General features: G+C 37.2%; 2 protein-coding genes across 6 annotated transcripts in view; both read right to left on the reverse strand.

Annotated features, from left to right (window-relative positions):
- unc13a (unc-13 homolog A (C. elegans)) overlaps positions 1-6,111 on the reverse strand; it is a 70,883-nt gene extending 64,772 nt beyond the window's left edge. For all 4 annotated transcript variants that reach the window (XM_041792087.1, XM_041792085.1, XM_041792084.1 and 1 more), the window contains exons 1-3: positions 5,797-6,111; positions 339-368; positions 129-228 (exon numbers count right to left, since the gene is read on the reverse strand). In XM_041792087.1, coding sequence (XP_041648021.1) covers positions 129-228; positions 339-368; positions 5,797-5,818 — 152 coding nt within the window. In that variant the 5' untranslated portion in view covers positions 5,819-6,111. The remainder of the gene's footprint in view (positions 1-128; positions 229-338; positions 369-5,796) is intronic.
- Positions 6,112-7,805: 1,694 nt separating this feature from the next.
- On the reverse strand, positions 7,806-16,255 carry hmg20b (high mobility group 20B). Of its 2 annotated transcripts, XM_041790661.1 has the most exons (9): positions 16,187-16,255; positions 15,776-15,883; positions 14,169-14,369; positions 13,317-13,437; positions 13,167-13,219; positions 13,014-13,077; positions 12,646-12,861; positions 9,816-9,948; positions 7,806-8,322 (listed from the first exon to the last, which is right to left on the reverse strand). In XM_041790661.1, exons 2-9 carry the CDS (start codon positions 15,854-15,856, stop codon positions 8,310-8,312), a joined length of 882 nt encoding a protein of 293 aa, XP_041646595.1. In that variant the 5' UTR covers positions 15,857-15,883; positions 16,187-16,255; the 3' UTR covers positions 7,806-8,309. The 2 variants fall into 2 exon arrangements, with proteins under 2 accessions (XP_041646595.1, XP_041646596.1); XM_041790662.1 differs by lacking the exon at positions 16,187-16,255 and having other exon boundaries at positions 13,167-13,216; positions 15,776-16,147.
- Positions 16,256-19,964: the final 3,709 nt, after the last annotated feature.

The raw sequence follows: 19,964 nt of genomic DNA on the forward strand, positions 1-19,964 counted from the left end.
AAAGACTTTTACCCCAATTAAGCAACATTGTACTGGGAGTGTTGCAGAGGAAGAGAGGGCCTAATGGAGGGAGAGCCATGTGAGATAAAAGAAGGGAGAAGATGTAAGAGGTGTCAAGGAGCACTCACAACATGAAGTCCTGCTCCCAGCACGGCTGACTGCCGCGCACTGCGATCGTTGTGCTCTTAACATTCTGCACTTTCAGTGTCACATATGTGTTGAATTTTTCTGCAACAACATAAAATACAGACACCACTGGTCATGCATCTGTTGGTATTGTTTAGGGTAATTCAGTTAAAAGAAATAATAAACAAATGATTCAAGAGGTCATTACTCACCTTGGGGTCCATCTAGCTTGCCTTTTTTCACTGAAAAAGAGAAAACAAAAAAGGAATTAGTCTCAAGTTGAACCGCTAATGGTGCATAACAGTATTAAATTACTTATTCATTTAAGGTGCATAGCATTTCATTTGCATCAATAATCATGGTGCAATAACATCCTGCAATAAAATCCTTGTAAAGTGGAGTAACATCAGTCATAAAATATTTAAGACTGCACTTGATTTCTGAATATGCACCTATCATGGTGGCCATAATTGTATGGATAAAAGCAAGTGGGAACGGGGATGAGTTTTATTATAATGTGTTTGTTTTTAAGAGAAGAAATTTAATTGTACAATGTGCAATGAAACGTAAGGCACAATAATTTCATATGTTCATGCTGTGTATATTATTCAGTTAATCTGCAAAGGCCCTTCTCTGCATCCAAGCAGGATTCTGCCTGCAGCTCCTGTATATAGTGGTATGGTTTGCTGGTGATTGACAGAAGTCTTGCATTGTTTTTGCCTAAGACTACTCCATCCTCTTTGAAGGGAATACCCCTGTCTCAAAGTGTAAAACTGCATCCGTTCAGCAGAAAGCATTAGTACCTCTGAGTCACAGAGCCAAAAAGTATATGTACAGGTGAGAGTGAGGAGTATACTTGAAGAGTGATTGCATGCCTTGTCATGTCCTAATGCTATGTGCATGAATTCCTCTATTGTGAAGGAAAAAGAGTGTACGTGGGTAAAAGATGAAGCAGTGCTGCTATTTGTTCTGACAGAATGAATGAAGCTCTATTAAGAAGCCACCTCCAGCTCCCTGACACATGCAGGGACCTCTAGAGTACCAGACTGACTTTTTAAAACTACAGTGACGTCAAAAGCTTATTCATTATTCATTCAATCCGGAACCCCGTCGATACCCAGCATCCCCATGTTCAGCAGCAACGTTTTAATATTCAGAGCAGTGTTTTTTTAAACCCTGCTGATTGCCTCTTTTCTCTGATGTTACTTTTCAGCTAAGACATACAAGGATTCACTGAATATCAATCTAATTGCATCCCAACAACAAGCCCTTTAGCACTCCTTGAGAATGCGTGCATGGCTGCAAAGAAGAAACGGTTTATAATGCATGACCCACAGTCTCTTCTTCTAAAATAGAAAAAGGCTAAATAAATAAACAGTCACCATTTTATTCAATCTAGAAAAAGCCAACATTTAAAAATGATGCTGACAGGATTGCAGTCTGAGTTATTTTCTAAGTCAGCGATAGGGGAGAAAGCATGATAATCATTGTGGACAAACTGGCTTCCAAAAAAAGCATTACCCTGACAAACTTTGCATTGCTTATCACTAAAATATTAGTGAAATTCATGGGGGACATGCTGGAGTAAGGGGTGATTATTGGTTATAATTATGCATCTTTGCAAGATCCCCATCTTGGCGGTTTTGATGCTGTTAAAACAGAGGCGTAAGAAAGGTTCCTTCCCATGAAAGCAGCTGACATACATTTTAAAAGGAGGTTTACATTAAAATGTATTTTTCATTGCTCGGAAAAACACGGCAATTGCGCCTCAGCTGCACCCTTTCCAAAACTCTCCCTCAAATACTAAACATCAGTCAGTCATTGGTCTTCTCTCTCTCCCTCTCATTCAATGACTCGCTCTGACAAGCTCCCCCTGCCATGTGGCGAGGATGCACGTGTGCTCCCTTTCTATCTCTTTCTCTCGTGCTCCATTAATCTCTCCGTGCAGCCGGATGTGGGCTGAGCAAGCTGCATCCCCAACACTAAAAATAACCACTTCAGTGTGACAGGGGGGTGGGGGGTGCTGGAAGAGGGGTGTGTGTGGGGAGCTCACAGGCATAAGACTAAACCAACATTTCTGCAGTAACAGCAAGGATAGAAGGGGAGTAGCTGGGAATAAAAAGCAGTGTGTTAGAATATTTTTCTGCAAACCCTCAACAGAAAATGTTGAGGACCTGCCACCACGATAGCAGAATGTCATTTCCTTTTTCTTTGCGGGGGCAAATTTGACAAATGCATTCACTGTTGCCCAATCTAAAGGAGAATACAGGGCTTTTTATAACCCTCAACTTAAAGCTTTCAAGGAGCCTAGTCCTCGGAGGAAAACACTGGCACCAGGAACAACAATATAAAACTGAAGACAGAGAAAAATAAAGACTTTTGTTCTGAGTGACACAGTTTAGCTTTTGAAATATACTGTATCAGTAATACTGATTACAGTATGGCTGCTATGAAAGGTATCTAAATTCTTGTTTAACACAGAACCATAAAAACATGTGAGGAGATTAAGAACCATCACATTTGGTGCAAAATATTAAGACAATCCAAGCTGACAGTCATTATACTGCATTTACTGGCGTCAAAGTGCGACGGCATTATTAACCACAGAGTATGAAAGCTGTGTTATCTAGCTACCCTCTGCATTTATTTAAATTTAAAAAATGTTTTTGCAGCAAGCAACCTCCATACTCCCATGGAATGATTACAGTAGGGCAGCAGTGTGTTTGAAATGGTAATAAGATACAAAACAAACCAAGAACGGCTTGCAGCTTAATTATATTCACTTCCAAAGTTGGACTCTCTAACTTCTTTTGTACAATATCTTCCCTAATGATCTTAACAGTCAAGTAAATAGTCTAGATGTTTGGATGGTGACTCAGGGAATGAAGGTGACACTAACAAGGTTGACTGAAGTTTAACTTTTTTCATAAAAGTTTAAAAAGCCTGCATCAGAATTTAGCCTCTGTGGTACTGGCTCAACATTCATGGAAGTAAACATACAACCAGACAACACCACATCACATGTAAGGTTTATCAAAGAAGCTTCTGCTGCCATGAGGCTCAAGGTGAACTCTTCATTTTCTCACAGCCAGCATGAAAAAGCATAATATCAATATAAATCTTGCTGCAGGCCTATAACAGAGTGTGTAGAAACTATTGAGAAAATGCCAGCGGAGACCTAAAATACCATTGGGGTTGCTATGCCAACAAAGCTTCAGGACATAAAGGGACCGCCAATAAGCCTGAATCTCAATCCTGACATCTGTGCAGTCAGCTCGAGCACCACTGAAGTCAACAATACACCATCCTCTTTATAAACACTAAAAGCCATATCTGTTCTGTCTGTGAATCTGAAGATGAAGTTTGAGGGAAAGACATTTATGCTGATCAATCAGATGTCATAGTTATGCACTGTCTAAGAGGAATTAAGCCACGACTGACCACAAATTAATCATTAGTTTTTAGATTTAGGTGTAAATGAGGGAGTTAATATTAAATATCATAACTGAGGTAACAAAGCTGCAGATTGCTTCAAATCTTTGTTGCAATAGATTTTCACATTCTTTCAGTTTTTATAAATGTATGAATGAATACTGTATGGTGGAAAATCATATAAAGGTTGCTGCAAAGCAAATTAACTTCTTCTTGCTAACAGGCAGTGTAACACTTTAAATTACCCTAAAAAGGGGAGCACTTTTAATCCTTATTGAACACTAAGAGCTATCCCAAGAATGGAAAGGAATTAAATTTTTTTAAGCCTTGAATAGCATTAACTTTAGGTTGCAAATCTGTGATCCTGCAACCATTAGAGCAGTGGTTTCTTAACTGGTTTAGCTTCAGGATCCACCACAAGTTCCATGATGAAAAATCATGACCCAATTTCTGGTGTATTTGTCAATAATTAGGATTTATTAGATAAAGATGTGGCTGTTTTGGTCCAAGATAGAAACGTGACAAATCAGACTGAAGAAAATAAGACAAAAATAAATATAAATAACAAACACTTTCCATAGAAGATTTCTAAAAGTTTCTTGGAAATCCTGGATTAAATTAATAAAACCTTTCCAGAAAGATACCAAAAATTCCCAAAGTTTACCACTGAAAATCCCTGAAATACTAAGATCCAAGATTCACAAGAAATTTTCTGGGAAAAAGTCCTGACAACTAAAGGGAAAAAGTGCTTATTTTCTTGTAAAATTTTCCAAGATCTACAGAAAAATTCCCAGAGAAGAGTTCTAAAAGTCTCTGGGGAAATGCCAAAGAAAAGTCTGCCAAAAATTAGAGGAGAATTTCTTGACTTTCTGGGGAAATTTTTCATTTAAAAACCAAGGGCTAATCTCCTATGATTTGGTAAGTAATCAGTCATACCAAAAGGCATCGAAGAGACTTAGACACATTTGTGACCCACCCACCAGTTAAGAACCACTATTATAGGCTATATCTTCAGTGTGGTTGAACTGGGGATTTTATGGTTTTTGGTAAATTAGCAATAACAGAAAGCACCAAATAGACTTTCTGAGACATTTCATCCCTGAAAACAGCTCTGTGACCCACTTTTGTCCCCAACCCACCAGTTGAGAACCCCTGCATTAGAGGTTATGAGGAAGTTAAAAGATCCCCAGGATAATAATATCTACCTCCCCAGGCTTTTCACAAACCATTTTCCAAGCTTATGCCTAACAAGTCACCCAATGCAAAATAAATCATATTTGTTTGCAGAGGACAGGTTCACTGAAGGTCTTAAATGGAGATACTGAGTCATTGGATCCAGATTTAAGTCCTTACATCATACAACACATACACTGTATGAATAGTGCAAATACATTGTCAGATAAGGTAAAAGATGAATTCAAAACCCATTTAATGTAAAATCATTGCAGGTTTTCTTTTTCTCTGTGATGCCTGCATAAATACACCAAACACAGCTTGAGCATGATATCAAACACAACGTCTTATTGCAGTGATATATCATAAGGCAGGGCCTTTTCACACATTAGAAACCCAGTCTTAACAGGTTGTAGTTGCAGCAAAAAGAAAAAATGTAAAAAGAAAAAATATTAGATCTAATGCATGCAGCAGCAGCCTATCACGTGGTTCATTATCTTACAGTAAAGTAAACCTGAACACGCCTTTTTTTTCTCCTTGCAGTAAATACTGGCATCAAACGTTTACAATGAAGCAATTTGTAATCAAAAAGCTTTCCACGTAAACAAGCCTGGGTTCTGTTTCACAGGGACCGGCCGTGAGGGCATTACAGCTTGTTTTACTATGTTTGACAGCGGCTGCCAGGATGCATACACCTACTCCATAAATCGATCCTGTAGTAACAGAGCCAGCCTTTGTTAAATGAACCGATTTGGCATCCAAGGCAATAGGAAGGAAACAGTTCAGGGTTAATGGGTGTCACATTATGATAAAAAAAGACATAAATATACAAAGCGACAAAAGTATTAATCTTATAACAAAGGATTTTCAATTACATTAAAAGCCCTATCTTAGCAAATTGGAGCAAAATTACAAAGCAGCGACGGCATTCCTTATTATCAGTGCACTTACTGTAACTCAAACAGGTAAATTTACAGAAATGCCTTTAAGAGTACTACTCATTCACAGCAGGCAGGGTATGAACTATGAGTCGTGCCAAGATATCCATATTTGTGTTTCTCTTACCTCCAACGCACAGCAATGACATTTCTCACGCGCCTTTAGCACCGGGTCCAGTTTCTTCACCCGCTTCCGTGATTAAGCCAATCTGTGAGAGGAGCTACAGCCGGGGAGGGAATCTCTGGGCTGGGGATGCAGAAGCCAGCCGTCGCTAGCAGAGCCGGGGTCTGGCAGCGCTCGGTGCGCTGGTCAAAAAAAAAAAAGTACAAATCTTCCTTCTTAAGGAGTAAACGGCGGCGTGGTGTCCTCTCTCCTTTTTTTGACGTGTCTGCTCGAATTTTGAGCCCTCTTTTCTCTCAGCTCTCCGCTCCCCAACACACAGCCATCTTGTTCAGCCTCAGCACCACTGCTGCGTGGACAGCGCCTGGCAGTGACGTCAGAGCGATGGTGAAAGGATGGGAAGGGGAGTTGCTAAAGCCCCCGGATAATTAGCTTCTAGTTGCCTTCATATTTTTATTTCTTTAAAAAATATAGTTTTATAAGTGACTTAAAATATAAGTGGGATAAGCATACTTAACAATTTAACACTACTTTTAACAAAGCGAGATAGGTCAAGATCAGTGGTTCTCAACTGGTGGGAGGGACCCAAAAAGAGGTCGCAAATGTGTCTCTGTCTGCTCTGTGCTTTTTGTTATCTTTGTTAATTTAGCTTAACTCATAGAAGATCTTCGCTTGATTTGTTTAATGAAAACTTGTTAATTTTCCAAGAAGATTAAGGAATTTTCCTCAAATTTTGGGGTAGTTTTCCTTGGGCATTTTCCCAGAAACTTCTGGTGCTCTTCTCTGGGAATTTCACTGTAAATCCAAGTATATATCGCAAGGAAATAGTCACTTTGCCTGTAATTATCAGGACCTTTCCCAGAAAATTTCATCAATCTTGTCCCGTAATCTTTCAGGTATTTTCAGTGGTAACCTTTTGGAATATTGGGGAATCTTTCTGGAAAGTTTTTTTTTTTTTTTTTTTTAATCTAATCTGGGATTTCCTTTAAACTTTCATAAGTATTTTATGATACTTCCCCAGTAACTGTATTCATTATTATTTATTCCTTAGTCTTATTTTCTTTAGTCTGATTTGTCACATTTCTATGGGGTCAAAACAACACCAAGCAGATTTACTCTGATGCACCTTTGCTTAAAACATGTCTGTAAAAAAATAACATGCTCATGGGTCCAAAAAAAGTCAAAAATGTTGTTGAAAGAGGCAAAAGGGTCAGAAAGTGGCCAAATGGTGGTAGAATTGGCTGGGAAGAAATGGTGAGAAGGGGTTAAAAAGTGGTCAAACATGGATTCAAAGAAACGAAAAATGGGATGGAAGAGGTAAAAATGGGTAATTGGTCAAAAGTGGCAAATGTAAGTAGAACAAGTGGTGAAAAGGGGACAAAAAGTCCAAATGGGTTGAAAGGGGCAAAAAATGGTTAAATGTGGCAAAAATTTGTTGAAAATGTCAATAATGGGACAAAAATTGGTTCAAGAAGGCAAAAATGGACAAATAGTGGCCAAAAAGTGTTAAAACGAAGTCTGAGGCTGTTGGTTATCAGCATGTGCTGGTTAACTGGAAGCAGGTGAGAACATAGAAATAAAGTTAAGTACTAGTGGATAATTTCTCATAAATTCTTGACATGTGGTGCTGTTGTGTTTCCAGTAGACAACAAGAAAGAGCCACGTGCAGTTGTCAGACAACCCTTAATCCACAAACGGGATCCAGACTTTTTCTTGAGAAGCCCAGCAGCTCCCCCTGCAGGATCACAAAATCCCTAACACTGTATTCTCTGTTTTAGGTTTTTTTTTTTTTTTTTTTTTTTTTTAAGAAAAAGGCAAGTTAATTTTGTCAGGCACTATGAGTCACATTGTCTTGATTTGACTTAATGTAAAGATGAGGCATTTATTAAAGATTCACCCCACAATAAATTGAAGGTGCACACGTTCACATTATGTTGCAAACATTTTCAGTGAGATTTAATGAACATTTCAGAAAATATAAATATACTTCAAAGACAAAACATTCCAACACCATCTGAAGCTTTCCTGCATAACATTTATTTCCAACCATTTCATTTTACATTTCACTTTTTAATGTATTCTAAACATCACGATACAAATGACTCACCCACTAAATGTAAACTGGCATGTACCATAAAACCATGTTTAGGCTCTTCCTGTTGGACAGATCACTGTCCTGTAGACAACTTCTTCTAAATAATAAAGTTAGGTTCAGTTCACTTAATAAAGGCAGTTAAGAAGATAGAAATACATTTAAGAAATTTTTTAACTGTACAAATGCAAAGCACTGCCACACAGATTTATATTCACAAGAACTTGGGAGAAATAATACACCGTCAACTAAATACAAATATTAATCCAAAGAGGCATGTAGTTTAGAGTGTCTGGTGTTATGAGGAGTTTCTACTCTTGACTTTGCTCTCCTTGAGATATCCAGATGCTTTAAATGATGACTTAAGACCATGGAGCTTGTCATGTCCTTTTGATGCAGGAATGAAAGGGTATCCAGCTGAACTGCCTTATAACTTCTCACTGATAGTAAATAAAAACATGAAATTAGCAAAATTTAGAATATTCAACACATTCATGTCATATATGAACAGAAGCTATGCACGATATTGGAATTTTGCAGATATTTGCTTCGCAAATATTTACCTTGTTTTTCACCCTAGACTGATGCTGACACCGTTATTTAAATGTTGCTAGGACCTTAACCTTCAGTCTTTAGATCACACTTAAAAATTGAGGGATGAGGATGATCAAAGAAATACTTGAGCTGACATAGGTCTTTTAGTCTGCCTAAAATTTGCTGAGATTTACATTTCAATATTTATAGCTGATAAATTGGTTGTAAGTATTTGCAGATATTTTCACATTTGCCAATACAATAATGAACTTTTTTTTTTTTTAGCTGTTTTCTCCTAATACCAACACCATGCCAATAATATTGTACATCCCTAATGGATAGTTGCAGCAAAAGCCAATAATAATGATACTTTGGGACTAGGGCTACCTATCACAAATGATTTACAAAACAGACTTATCCAACTGATGGCAGGGCAACCATTATTTCATGTATGCGACTTTTAACAGTTTAACTATTGATTTAATCATGTGCACTGCTCACAGCACTAAATATCAAGAGTAAAGCAAATGGTCCTAACACAGGAGCTGGCTGAATTTCTTAAGAGACTTCCAGAGAGAACTTGAGACAGTCACAAATTATCTCAGAATTTCCTCTTAGTTCTAAACCGCATTTCTGATCTAGAAAGATTTGAAATTTATGTATGAATTCTACCAAAATTTGTGCATTGCTGTACAGGTATCTTTTGGTGTAACAACTTTGCATTTGTAGTAGTAGGAAATTCTTTAACCCACATAGGTTCTTAAAACTCTAATCTAGACTATGTCAGTCTCTTAAAATAAATGTAGATTAATACTTATATCAATAATACCAGAGTATCTGTCATCTTCTCCGAGGAGTTGTCTTTGGCAACTTTGGGATATTGGTAATACAAATGATCTAATCTATTCAGTGACACACTGATACCATGACTAGTATACACAGTAAGAGTTTGGTGAATTTGACTAAAGAAGCATGACAAGAAATTCATCAAAAAGGAGCAGAAGTTTAAGTCAAGAATACAAGACTGTCATTAGATGTAGCCAAGTACTAACTCACAATGGCTAGGTAATGAATTGAGTTTCAAATATATATTGATATATTTTCAAATGAGATATTTTGCTCAGATAATATCTTTAATAACTTAATTCAAAGAGAAAAATGTGCCAGGTCTCAGTAGAAAATAAAATCACCAAAAGTAATTTGCCTTTATACTACAAGATGGTTGATTTGAAATGTTTAGTCTAAATGGGAATTTGTCATTTTTTAAGGGGCTTTTCCTATTATTGATACAAGCAATGATATTGATACCCGTGGTCAGTCAACACAGTAAATTTAAGATTTCAAATTATTTTTAACATGATTTAATCATCAAATGGATGAGTCTTGGGGCTTCAGTTACCTGTCCAGATGAGAGAGGACATCACAAAGCTGTGTGAGCAAGGCACGATGCTTGTGAGGGTTTCCCTCCAGGACTCCACTGAGACGACTCAGATATGAGTCCAAGTTCCCGAGAGATGCTGTCTCACCTGTGCCTGTTAAGAAGAAAGTAAGAAATTTAACTCAACTCAACTTTAATTATATAGCACTTTTCAGATACAAAAGCATTCAACCCAAAGTGCTTCAAAGAACATATGCATAGAAAAAAATACAGATATTAACAACAGTAGATAAGTAGACAAGAATCTAATCAAGAAGAGCAGAAAAAAATCATTAAGAAAAAATACATACATAAAGAAAATATGATGAAATACATGAAAAATTTGAATAAAACAATGTTTAAAAGGATAATAATAACAGTAATAATAACTTTATTTGTATAGCACCTTTAAAAACAGAGGTTAACAAAGTGCTTTGACAATAAGCAGAATCACAATCACAAATCATCAAACACAGCAGCAAAACATCACAAGAAAGACAAACCCCAACAACAGAAGAACCCATGAATAAATCAGCCAACAGTGCAACTCCAACATCACAAAAAACTAGCTGGACATTTTACGCACAAAAAATGATGTCAATTTAGGAGGACATCATAAAAACCCAGATATGAAACATTTTGTAATAAAAGTGAAGACCAAGAATAAAAACCCAGAATAACCTAGACCAATCCAGGCAACACAGGAACCAACTACATAAAAGAGACCTAAGGACCAGAAATGTAAAAGAAATTAAAAAAAATATTCAGGGATGTATAAAATAAAAGCCGGATAGAAAAGATGTGTCTTCAGTCTCCTGTTAAGAAGAGAGCTCACCATTTTATTGTCCAGAGGCAGTGGGATTCACATGTCCCACACCAAGGTTAGAATAGTTAACTAAAACTAACTAAATAACTAAAACTAAATTTTAAAATTCATCTTAGTTAACTGAAACTAAATAAAAACTAAGCTTTACAAATAAAACAAAAACTAACTAAAAATGTACTGTGTGCCTACTAAACTAACTGAAATGAAATCGAATTAGGGACAAAATCTCCTTAGTTTTAGTCTTTGATACTAGCATACTGACTGACGTGAACACCCAAGCCTGGAGAGAGTAAAACTGCCTGACTTGATGGAAGACAACTTCACACAATGGTAATTTTAGGTCTTGAGTTTTACACCGACATTAAAATTGAATAATTACAGTGAAAAGTGAAGAGCCCTAAAACTAATAAAAACTAAAACTAAAACTAAACCATTTTGCAAAATAAAGACTAAACTGGACTAAAAAAACAGCAGTAAAAACCAATTAAAATTAAAACTAATTAAAAATCCAAAACTATTACAACCTTGTCCCACACAATCATGTAGCCTATATAAAGCAATAATATGGCAGTTCACATCAAATTAGCATAAAGTGTCTTTCTGCCGGCAAATGACTGATGTAAAGCCAGGTCTTAAACAATCACATTGACTAGTCATTTAACAGTATTGTTGATACTTTTCTAAAACTGCAAGCTATCTAGCATGATTAAATTAATAGATTTTCATCTGGTTGGTTTCCTGCTTTGTTAACCTCACTAAAGAGTAAGATCTTTGCTCACCTTGAAGCTCAAACCAAGCATTTTTTTTTCTTTGACCGAAATTATATTATTTCACACATTATGGCATTTTTACAGCTTAAAGACCAGTTGGAGGCTCCCAAACTCTTTTTCTTGTGTTAAAACTGCAAGAACAAGGAAATTTCCCGTATTGTACTGAAGTTACTGCCAAAGAACGAATGAAGCTTTGATATGATGACAATGACAGTCCTGAAAACCTCTAGAGAAGCTCAAATTGACACAAGTGAACAGACAAAACAGTCTAATTGTCACACATCTCTTTAAAAACATTACGATCACAAATCTTTGACTCACAAGTGCACTACTCAGATGAACCTCTACCTTGTTATTCACAAAATCCTCCCAAGTCTAACTGCTTTAAGACTGGCTACACAATACATGATTATAAAATAATAACTGACTTTAAAAACACGAGAGATCAAAGGCATGGGAACAGTTTCAAAGGATTTTTAACATTATAATTCCCTGGACACACATTCAGCCAGACTGCAGACCACACACTTTCAATTTGTACACATGATTTCAAAGTGGCGGTTCAACAGACGAGATCTCACAAAAACTAACGTTATCAAACACGACTTTAAATCTGACCTAAGATTTTGCTTGAAATCTTCTAGTGTGTTGCTATTAGATGTGTCAGAAACACATCATCATTTGGTCTCTTCTTTGGTATTTTGTATAGGAATAAGTCAAAACCAACCTACAACATTAGTAACATAAAAAAATTTAACTGATGTTAAAATGGATCCAGCTGGGGTCACCTCTTTCCCTTAACCATTTTTGTTCTATCTTAGGCCAAATGTGGCTTCAATTCCTGGAGGTTTGGATTAGATTAGTTCCCAAACTTTTTCTTTTAAGCCCTCCCCAGTTGTATTTAAGAAAATTTTAACCCCCCCAGGACTGACGCAAGAAAAACCTGATACACTGCAGTCAAAAATTAACATCTGTATTAATGCTTGTCATTGTTTTAATCCAAACAAATGGCCCAAAATAAAATGCTATACCAAAAGACCTTTTTACGAACTATTTATATGCATTTGTCAAGATTCTGGTTATTATATGCAAATTTAACTTTAACAGCATCAGACCCCAGGTTGGGAATCAAGGAATAAGATCTGAACTTTCTGAAACTCCATACAAAGTGAACTAGTTATACAAGGGCCATAAATAGAGCCAAATGACAACTGACCTGGCAGGGGGACTGTGGACAGACTGTTGACCAGTGTGTGTTTAATAGCCAACAAGTGTTGGTGAAGAGCCTGGGTCCGCTTTTCATCCAGCCCCAGTTCAGCCTCCAGGCGCTCTTTAGCATTGTACATGTCCTTAATGTGTCGCTGAAGCACGGCATTCTGCTCTTCAAACTCAATATTGGCCTTACGAAGCCTTCGCAACTCAGCCTCTCGAGCTGAAAAATATAACAGTCTTATAATGTTGCTACAAGCTTTAAAAGTATCTTATTTGCAAACAAAGTACTAACATTTTTTTATAACTTGGCTACTTAGCATTGTTAAATGGTAATTTTAAAACAATCCAGTGTTTTAAGGTTTTCTGTGTTACCTTTGTTTTGATCAAGGAACTCTTCAGTGAAAATAGGGATGTCGAATCTTGAGATGTCGGAAGCCTACCAGAAAATATCAATAAGTACACACCTTAGCTTTCTAGAGTATATGTGAAAATGACATTTATAAAACAGAAAGATGCATTATATACCTTTGGTAGAGATGACTCTGAACTAGTTCTGATGAAAACTGATGGAGAGTCTTCTGAAAGAAATAGAAATTCTATAACTGTATGTTGTTATTTGTCTTGCTGATGCAAAAGAGACTAAAAGCACATGTGATGTTTTAACTCAGTCTTCACCTTTCTTAAACCTCTTGTCATGCATTTTGGCACTGGTGATGTGATAGGCCTCAGTCTGCTGGTATTCCTTTAGTTCCTGGGCATACTGCATCTTCTCCCGCTCTGCCTCATCCAGGTAACGCTGCCAGTATCACAATCAGAATCAGGTCTATCACTGTCTAGCAGGTTTACACATTCAAAGAACATATTTTGGTGTCCTGAGTGTAATAATAAAAAGTTTAAGAGTAAGAGTAGGAAGCTTGGCGCGCCGGTAGTCGAGTGGTTAAGGCGCACGCCATATACGCAGGCGACCCGGGTTCGAATCCGGCCCGTGGCACTATTTCCTGCATGTCTCTCCCTGCTCTCCTCCCCATTTCCAATTCTATCCACTGTCCTATCTAATAAAGGCAAAAAAGGCCAAAAATAAATCTTTAAAAAAAAAAAAAAAAGAGTAGGAAGCTAGTTAACAGCTGTATTCCTACTGTCAAGGTACTAAACCAGAATAATATAAATATAAAAAAAAACAATATGTACATTAAGTATAATAAAAGTGATGCATAAAGGAGTGAGATAATAGTGAATGAAATATCTTACAGTGTAAAACTGGACACAGTGCATGGTGCTAAGTTTGTTACAAAGGTTAAGCAATATATTTCATTGTAAAAAAAAAAAGCCCATATTTAAAAATCTATTGATTACACAAACCTCTAATATGCAAGATCTTTTATAACTCGCTTCTAATGCCTGCAAGTTCTTATTTTTTTGCAATTACTTTATATTAAAAATCAGTCTAAAATAAAGGCATTTTTAAATAAACAATACTTGAAAGATACTGTACTTAATAAACTATGTCAAACAAGGCTGTATGCGCACCTGTTTGTCATTTATAGCCAATCGTGTCCACTCTGCTCCAAGTCTCTTAGTGATTTCTGGGAATGGTAAGTCAGGATACTGCGCCCTCATATGTTCCCGTCGTTCATTCAGGAAGCGGACGTATCCTGTAACTGGTGCTTTGGGGCCATTTGGTAGCACCTTCTTTCTTTTCTTTCCTTTTGGCCAGCCTCTCTTCTTTGGCTGCAGACAGGTAAAGACACACATATATGAAAACAAAAGGAGATTCACTCATCTGTGCAGTATGTCATTACCCTAAACAATTACTATACCAGTATCACTTATGCTCATTGCTTTCTCTACTGATTGTTTGGTCTGTTCTGTGTCACTTGTATGGATAATTTGTCTGTTTGACCAAAATATATTCAATTAACCAACATGAAAATCTTACAGGATCATTAATAACTCACAATACATACACTGTAACCACATTATTGGTGATTGATTTTGTTTTACTAAAAAACAAAGAACACTCCAAAAATTCCTTCATAAGTGAAATGTTTGCCATTATTATTAAGTTTTCCAGCAAATTTTGCTAGTGTTCCTGCTTGGTCATCTCCTCTGTTGATATTTCATATGTCCTTTAAAATTTACACATTGCTCTTACACACTTTTATATATCTGTTACACTTTTTTATCCTCAATATACGTTATTGTACTTTTTGTTTGCTGTATTTCCCCTACCTTATGCACATTCTTAATTTAAGGGCTGTTTCTTAGGTTTTCTCTTGTTTTTTTCTGCCCTTGCTATGTGTGTAATGGAACAGCTAAAACAAATTTCCTCCAGGATCAATGAAGTATCCATCAAATCTAATCTGATGAGGATGTCGTATCATCTTGTGGTATGGTTCCACTGTATATTATTTAGTCCAGAGTCAATGCAGCCATCTACCAGGAGATTTTAGAGCACTTAATGCCTCCATCTGCTAACAGGCCTTATGGAGAAGCTGATCTCCACTTCAGCATGACTTGGCACCTGCACACGGTGGTAAAACTTCTAGTAACTCTTTCTGACCATGATATTACTGTGCATGATTGGCCAGAGAAACTATGATTTCACTGGAAAATCTATCTGGTAATGCCAAAAGGAGGATGACAGACAATACAGATGAGCTGAGCTGCTATCAGACAAACCTGGGCTGAATAACACCAAAGCTCTGTGCTCGAATGCACTGATGCAGTTTTTTTTTTTTATGTAAAAGGAGCCCCAACCAATTACAGTGTACAAATGAACATACCTTTCAGAAGGTAACATTTCTGAATTTTATTGGTCTTATGTAATATTGAAGTATTTTGACACATTGGATTTTCTTTGTTTTCATGAGCTGTAAGGTGTTACCATTAAGAGCTGAAATCTTTCCCTTTATGTGTAATAACCAAGAATATATAAAAGTTTCCCCTTTTGAATTACGGTGGAAATAACTTTTCCCAAAATATATTGATTTTGGAGATATACACTTGGTGCTAACTCCTAATGATGGAGATTGTTTTACGTATCAAATCTTGGTGGGGAATAGGACAGTTCTGTTGCTGAATGACAGAAAAGAAATATAAAACTCGTGTGGCAGACGTGAATGACCATCACCCACCTCTTCTTGTGGTGGATCTGCTGAATGTGAAGCTCTGGGCTGTTGGGATGAATCGCTCTGCTCTTGTTTGATGCCTCCCATTATCACAGTCTGTTAAATTACCCGCGACTGTGGATAAAATGGCAAACAATTAAAAAAACCAAACCTAATTGTCTCCTCTAAAAAAGACGCCGCTTCTCGGGCTAAACCGACTGCTAGCAGTTCAGTGCAGCTAACTGTTCGCAATGTGCCGTTCACGCATACAACGGACAATATTCTGACAAAAGGTAGCCTGTACTGTTCAATATTTTAAAAAACACAAAACAAAGGCAGGGATATGTGTTTTCACGTATAGAACTACGCATATTCCGCCATGAACGGTGCGGTTAATAACAATTATTCCACTTTTAACAAAAATGTTAACTAACTCACCCGTTTATGAATCCCTGGATAAAACAGGAAGAGAACCCTGCTTGTTCTCTGATTGGCCAATGAGGCGACTCATGATTGGTCGCATGGGAGAACCCACCCCCATGCACAGGCTGAAAAATACTGCAGCACCGACTGTTCGAATTAATGCAGAAGACCGTCTATCTTTTTTTATTCTTTTCAAAATTTTTGCACCAGTCGAGTATATTTAGTACTGACACTCATAATTTAGTTGTGACTTTTTATGAAGTCCTCACAACCACAAAAAGAAAGAAAAAATAACATGGAATAAAAACATCTGCCTGCAACACAAAGCCAGAGGATTCATTGCACAGGCCTTGTGTTTTTCAAATTGACTGTTTCTGACATAATATATATTGTACTTTACAGGTAAATTACAAAAGGCACATCTTAAGTAATCATAACTTTGGTGACATCTAAACAAATAGAATATCACAAACTAGTTAACTTTCCTGTGATTTTTTCAAAAAGTTATACTTCCACATCCTAGATTCACCGCATACAAAGTGAAACATTTCGAAACATTTTTGTTTTAAGGATGATTATGGCTCACAACACTATCTCAGAATAATAGAATATCACAAAACATCAGTCCAGAACATGATTTATAGAACAGAAATGTGAACCTTCTAGAAAGTTATCCTGATTTATGCCCTCAGAACTTGGTTTGAGCTCCTTTTCAAAAATTACTGCATCAATGCAACATGGCATGGAGCCAATCAGTCTGTGGAACTGCTGGGGTGTTCTGAAGCTCATGTTGCTTTGATAGCAGCCTTCAGCTCCTCTGTATTGTTGAGTCTGGCGTCTCTCACCTCCTTCTTGACAACAACCCAGAGATTCTCTGTGGGGTTCAGGTCAGGCCAGTTGGCTGGCCAATCAAAGGCCAGCCTACCCTTTTGGTTGGTATAAGAAGTCAGTGATTATGTTTTTGATAAAGATTAATATGTTGGTAATGAATCTTGTATTTTTTAACTTAAGGATTACAACGAAAGAAGTATAATGATCAAGAAACATTTTTGTTGTTAAATGCTGTCTTGTTTTAAGACAAAGACTATTGGTAATTAGTAAGACACAGTATAACAGCAAGTTTTTAAAAGTAATTATTGTATAGGACTAAAACATTAACAAGGAAGCTTAACAAAGATAATAATTAATCATTTTCATGGCAGAATCAGTGATCTTTAAAAGTTTTTTTGGGAATGGCATCTAAGTGACGTAAATGGTGTGTTGGTGAATTACAGCGGAAAAAAACAAAACAGAAATATTTGATTTCTTTTAATCAAACATTTCTAGTAGTTCGTAGTTATCAATATAAACTTAAAACAAAAAGTAAGGCAATTTGTGTTTGGTACATTATTTCTTTGTTGTAACAATGCTCCTTGGTAATAAATTTTATACCGTTGGAAAGCCCATTTATTACCCTTTTAAATGATGCCGCATTTGTAAGGATCATGCATTTGTGGGATGAGCAGCAGAGCTGAGTATGTGGGTTGCGCCCATAAAAAATGTGCCAAATCTTCTCTGCCAATGCCAAACAGCTGATTCTACCATTGACTCTTGTTTGGTGTTTGGTGGATTGGATTATTGAAGTTGGAAGAAACAAGACATATTGACAATTTAACAATTCATTCATTTAACAAACAGGAGCCTCAGTAGCGTGTGGAAGAACCATACACAGCAACAACAGCCTGGCACCTCCTCCTCATGCTGGTCACCAGCCTGGTCACACACTGCTGTGGGATGGCATCCCATTCTTCAACCAGCATTTGTCGCAAGTCAGCCAACGTGGTTGTGTTGGTCACTCTGGCATGAACAGCACACCCAAGCTGATACCACAAGTGTTCAATGAGGTTAAGGTCAGGACTGCTGGCAGGCCACTCCATCCTCTCCACTCCCAAATTCTGGAGGTAGTCTCTGATAAACCCCACTCTGTGGGGGCGAGTGTTGTCATATTGGAGGATAGAGTTCTTGCTGACAGGGTGAAAAAACAGTATTCTTGGGGTGTTGTCTTCTTGGGACGCCCACTTCTCCGACATTCCCTGTTATATGGGACTTGGCCTTCAGTTTGGAGATAGTACTAGGGTTCACTCCAAACAATGCCGCAACTTGGTTTTGCAGAACACCAGCTTGAAGTTGCCCAACCGACAGGCTCTATCCAGATCAGTCAAACGTGGCATGCTGATTCTTGAAGCAGACATCTACTGATCACTATAGCAGGGCCCATGCTTACAGGTGCTGCCAATCAGACACCTGATTGGCAGCACCTGGGGGTACCAGAAGCTCAAAACAAGAGTCAATAGCAACAGAAAAATAAGCTGTTTGGCGTTGGCAGAGAAGATTTGGCACATTTTTCATGGGCGCAACCCACATACTCAGCTCTGCTGCTCATTCCACAAATGCATGATCCTTACAAATGTGGCACTATTTAAAAGGGTAATAAACGGGCTTTCCAACGGTATAAGATTTATTACAGAGAAGCATTGTTACAACAAAGAAATAATGTACCAAACACAAATTGCCTTACTCTTTGTTTTAAGTTTAGATAAACCAGCGGTGTTATTTATGCTTTTTCGTGTAGTGATGAGTAATAAATACTAATCACCACCATCCAGCTTATTGCTAACTTAAGTCTGATCTGTAATTATCAGAGCTGTCGCAAACACCTGATATAACAGGGAGAACTCTGATGGAGGACTGATTGGTAGACCAATCATCCAGTTACTGGGGCATCAGCAGAAACATTTCAGGGTAAAGTTGGAGTGAAAAACTGCTCAGTGAGTTCACACATGCGGTGTAGCCAAGTAAATTCAAGAAATTGTCAGTAGTTTTTGGGCTCTTATGAACAGAGCTTAAGTAGCATTGAACTCTGGCCTGAGCACATTCCACTACAGCATAAATAAATAAAATCAATTTTTTGTTGCTTGATAAGAGAGGTCATTATTTAGGTTAAAAAATAGTTCTCACGGCTTAACTTTACAATGGGCCATGATTTTCCTAACATCCATGGGCCACTAGTTTTGCTGGGCCCCAGAAAGCTATCTCCTTTTATCCCCTTGTGGGCGGTCTTGATACTTTATACCTTCAATCCATGTATAATACAGGGGAACCTGAGAAAAAATATTTAAATCTTGTTCAGTATAAATGGCATTTAAGGGCATTTCACCACAGCTAATTATGTGCCATCAGTGTGGGTATTTCCAAAATGCTTATCCATTAACACAAGTCATGTTGATGCATGACTGAAAGCTTGAGAAAGTTATTTATTTCAATCAAACATGTGTTAAGGCTATACAAGCTTAGCTTGCCTTCCCCCTACTTTAGATTTTTGATGCAGAACATTTTCAGACCTGAGTGTTGGTAAAACAAAACTAGGTTGGATTTTCAAAGCTTTGCATGAAGCAAGTAAAACACTGATGGCCCGTGTTGTTACAGCCCATTTTCCTAATAGTTTGTTCCTGCAACTGAGTACTTAGAATTATGTTTCTTAATTGTATCTTAAATGTAATTCACTACCATAGTAAATTTTGATAAAAGAAGATGGGACTGAGCTGTATATATTGTAGCTATATGAGGTTCAAGGAATAACAACTAAAGTGAAGAACGCCATAATTAGATCAAACAAGTTTTTCAGAGATTGAAAAAAAAAAATCAGCACTATGTATTTCAGTTGTCCTTACTGAAGACTACTTGTTGCAGTACTCTTCCACTTGTTAGAGGTCCACATGCACCTTCAAGCTAAGTGGACTGATAGACAACACCA

The sequence above is a fragment of the Cheilinus undulatus genome, linkage group 7 (assembly GCF_018320785.1).
Source record: "Cheilinus undulatus linkage group 7, ASM1832078v1, whole genome shotgun sequence".
Taxonomy (NCBI): Eukaryota; Metazoa; Chordata; class Actinopteri; order Labriformes; family Labridae; genus Cheilinus; species Cheilinus undulatus.

What these genes read in the sequence shown, in the direction of transcription:
- hmg20b (XM_041790661.1), bottom strand. Translation starts at nt 15,856, where the DNA reads ATGGGAGGCATCAAACAAGAGCAGAGCGATTCATCCCAACAGCCCAGA. An exon ending in TGGCTATAAATGACAAACAG is followed by an intron (nt 13,438 to 14,168) that starts GTGCGCATACAG and finishes TGATACTGGCAG; the next exon opens with CGTTACCTGGATGAGGCAGA. An exon ending in TGACAAGAGGTTTAAGAAAG is followed by an intron (nt 13,220 to 13,316) that starts GTGAAGACTGAG and finishes TATTTCTTTCAG; the next exon opens with AAGACTCTCCATCAGTTTTC.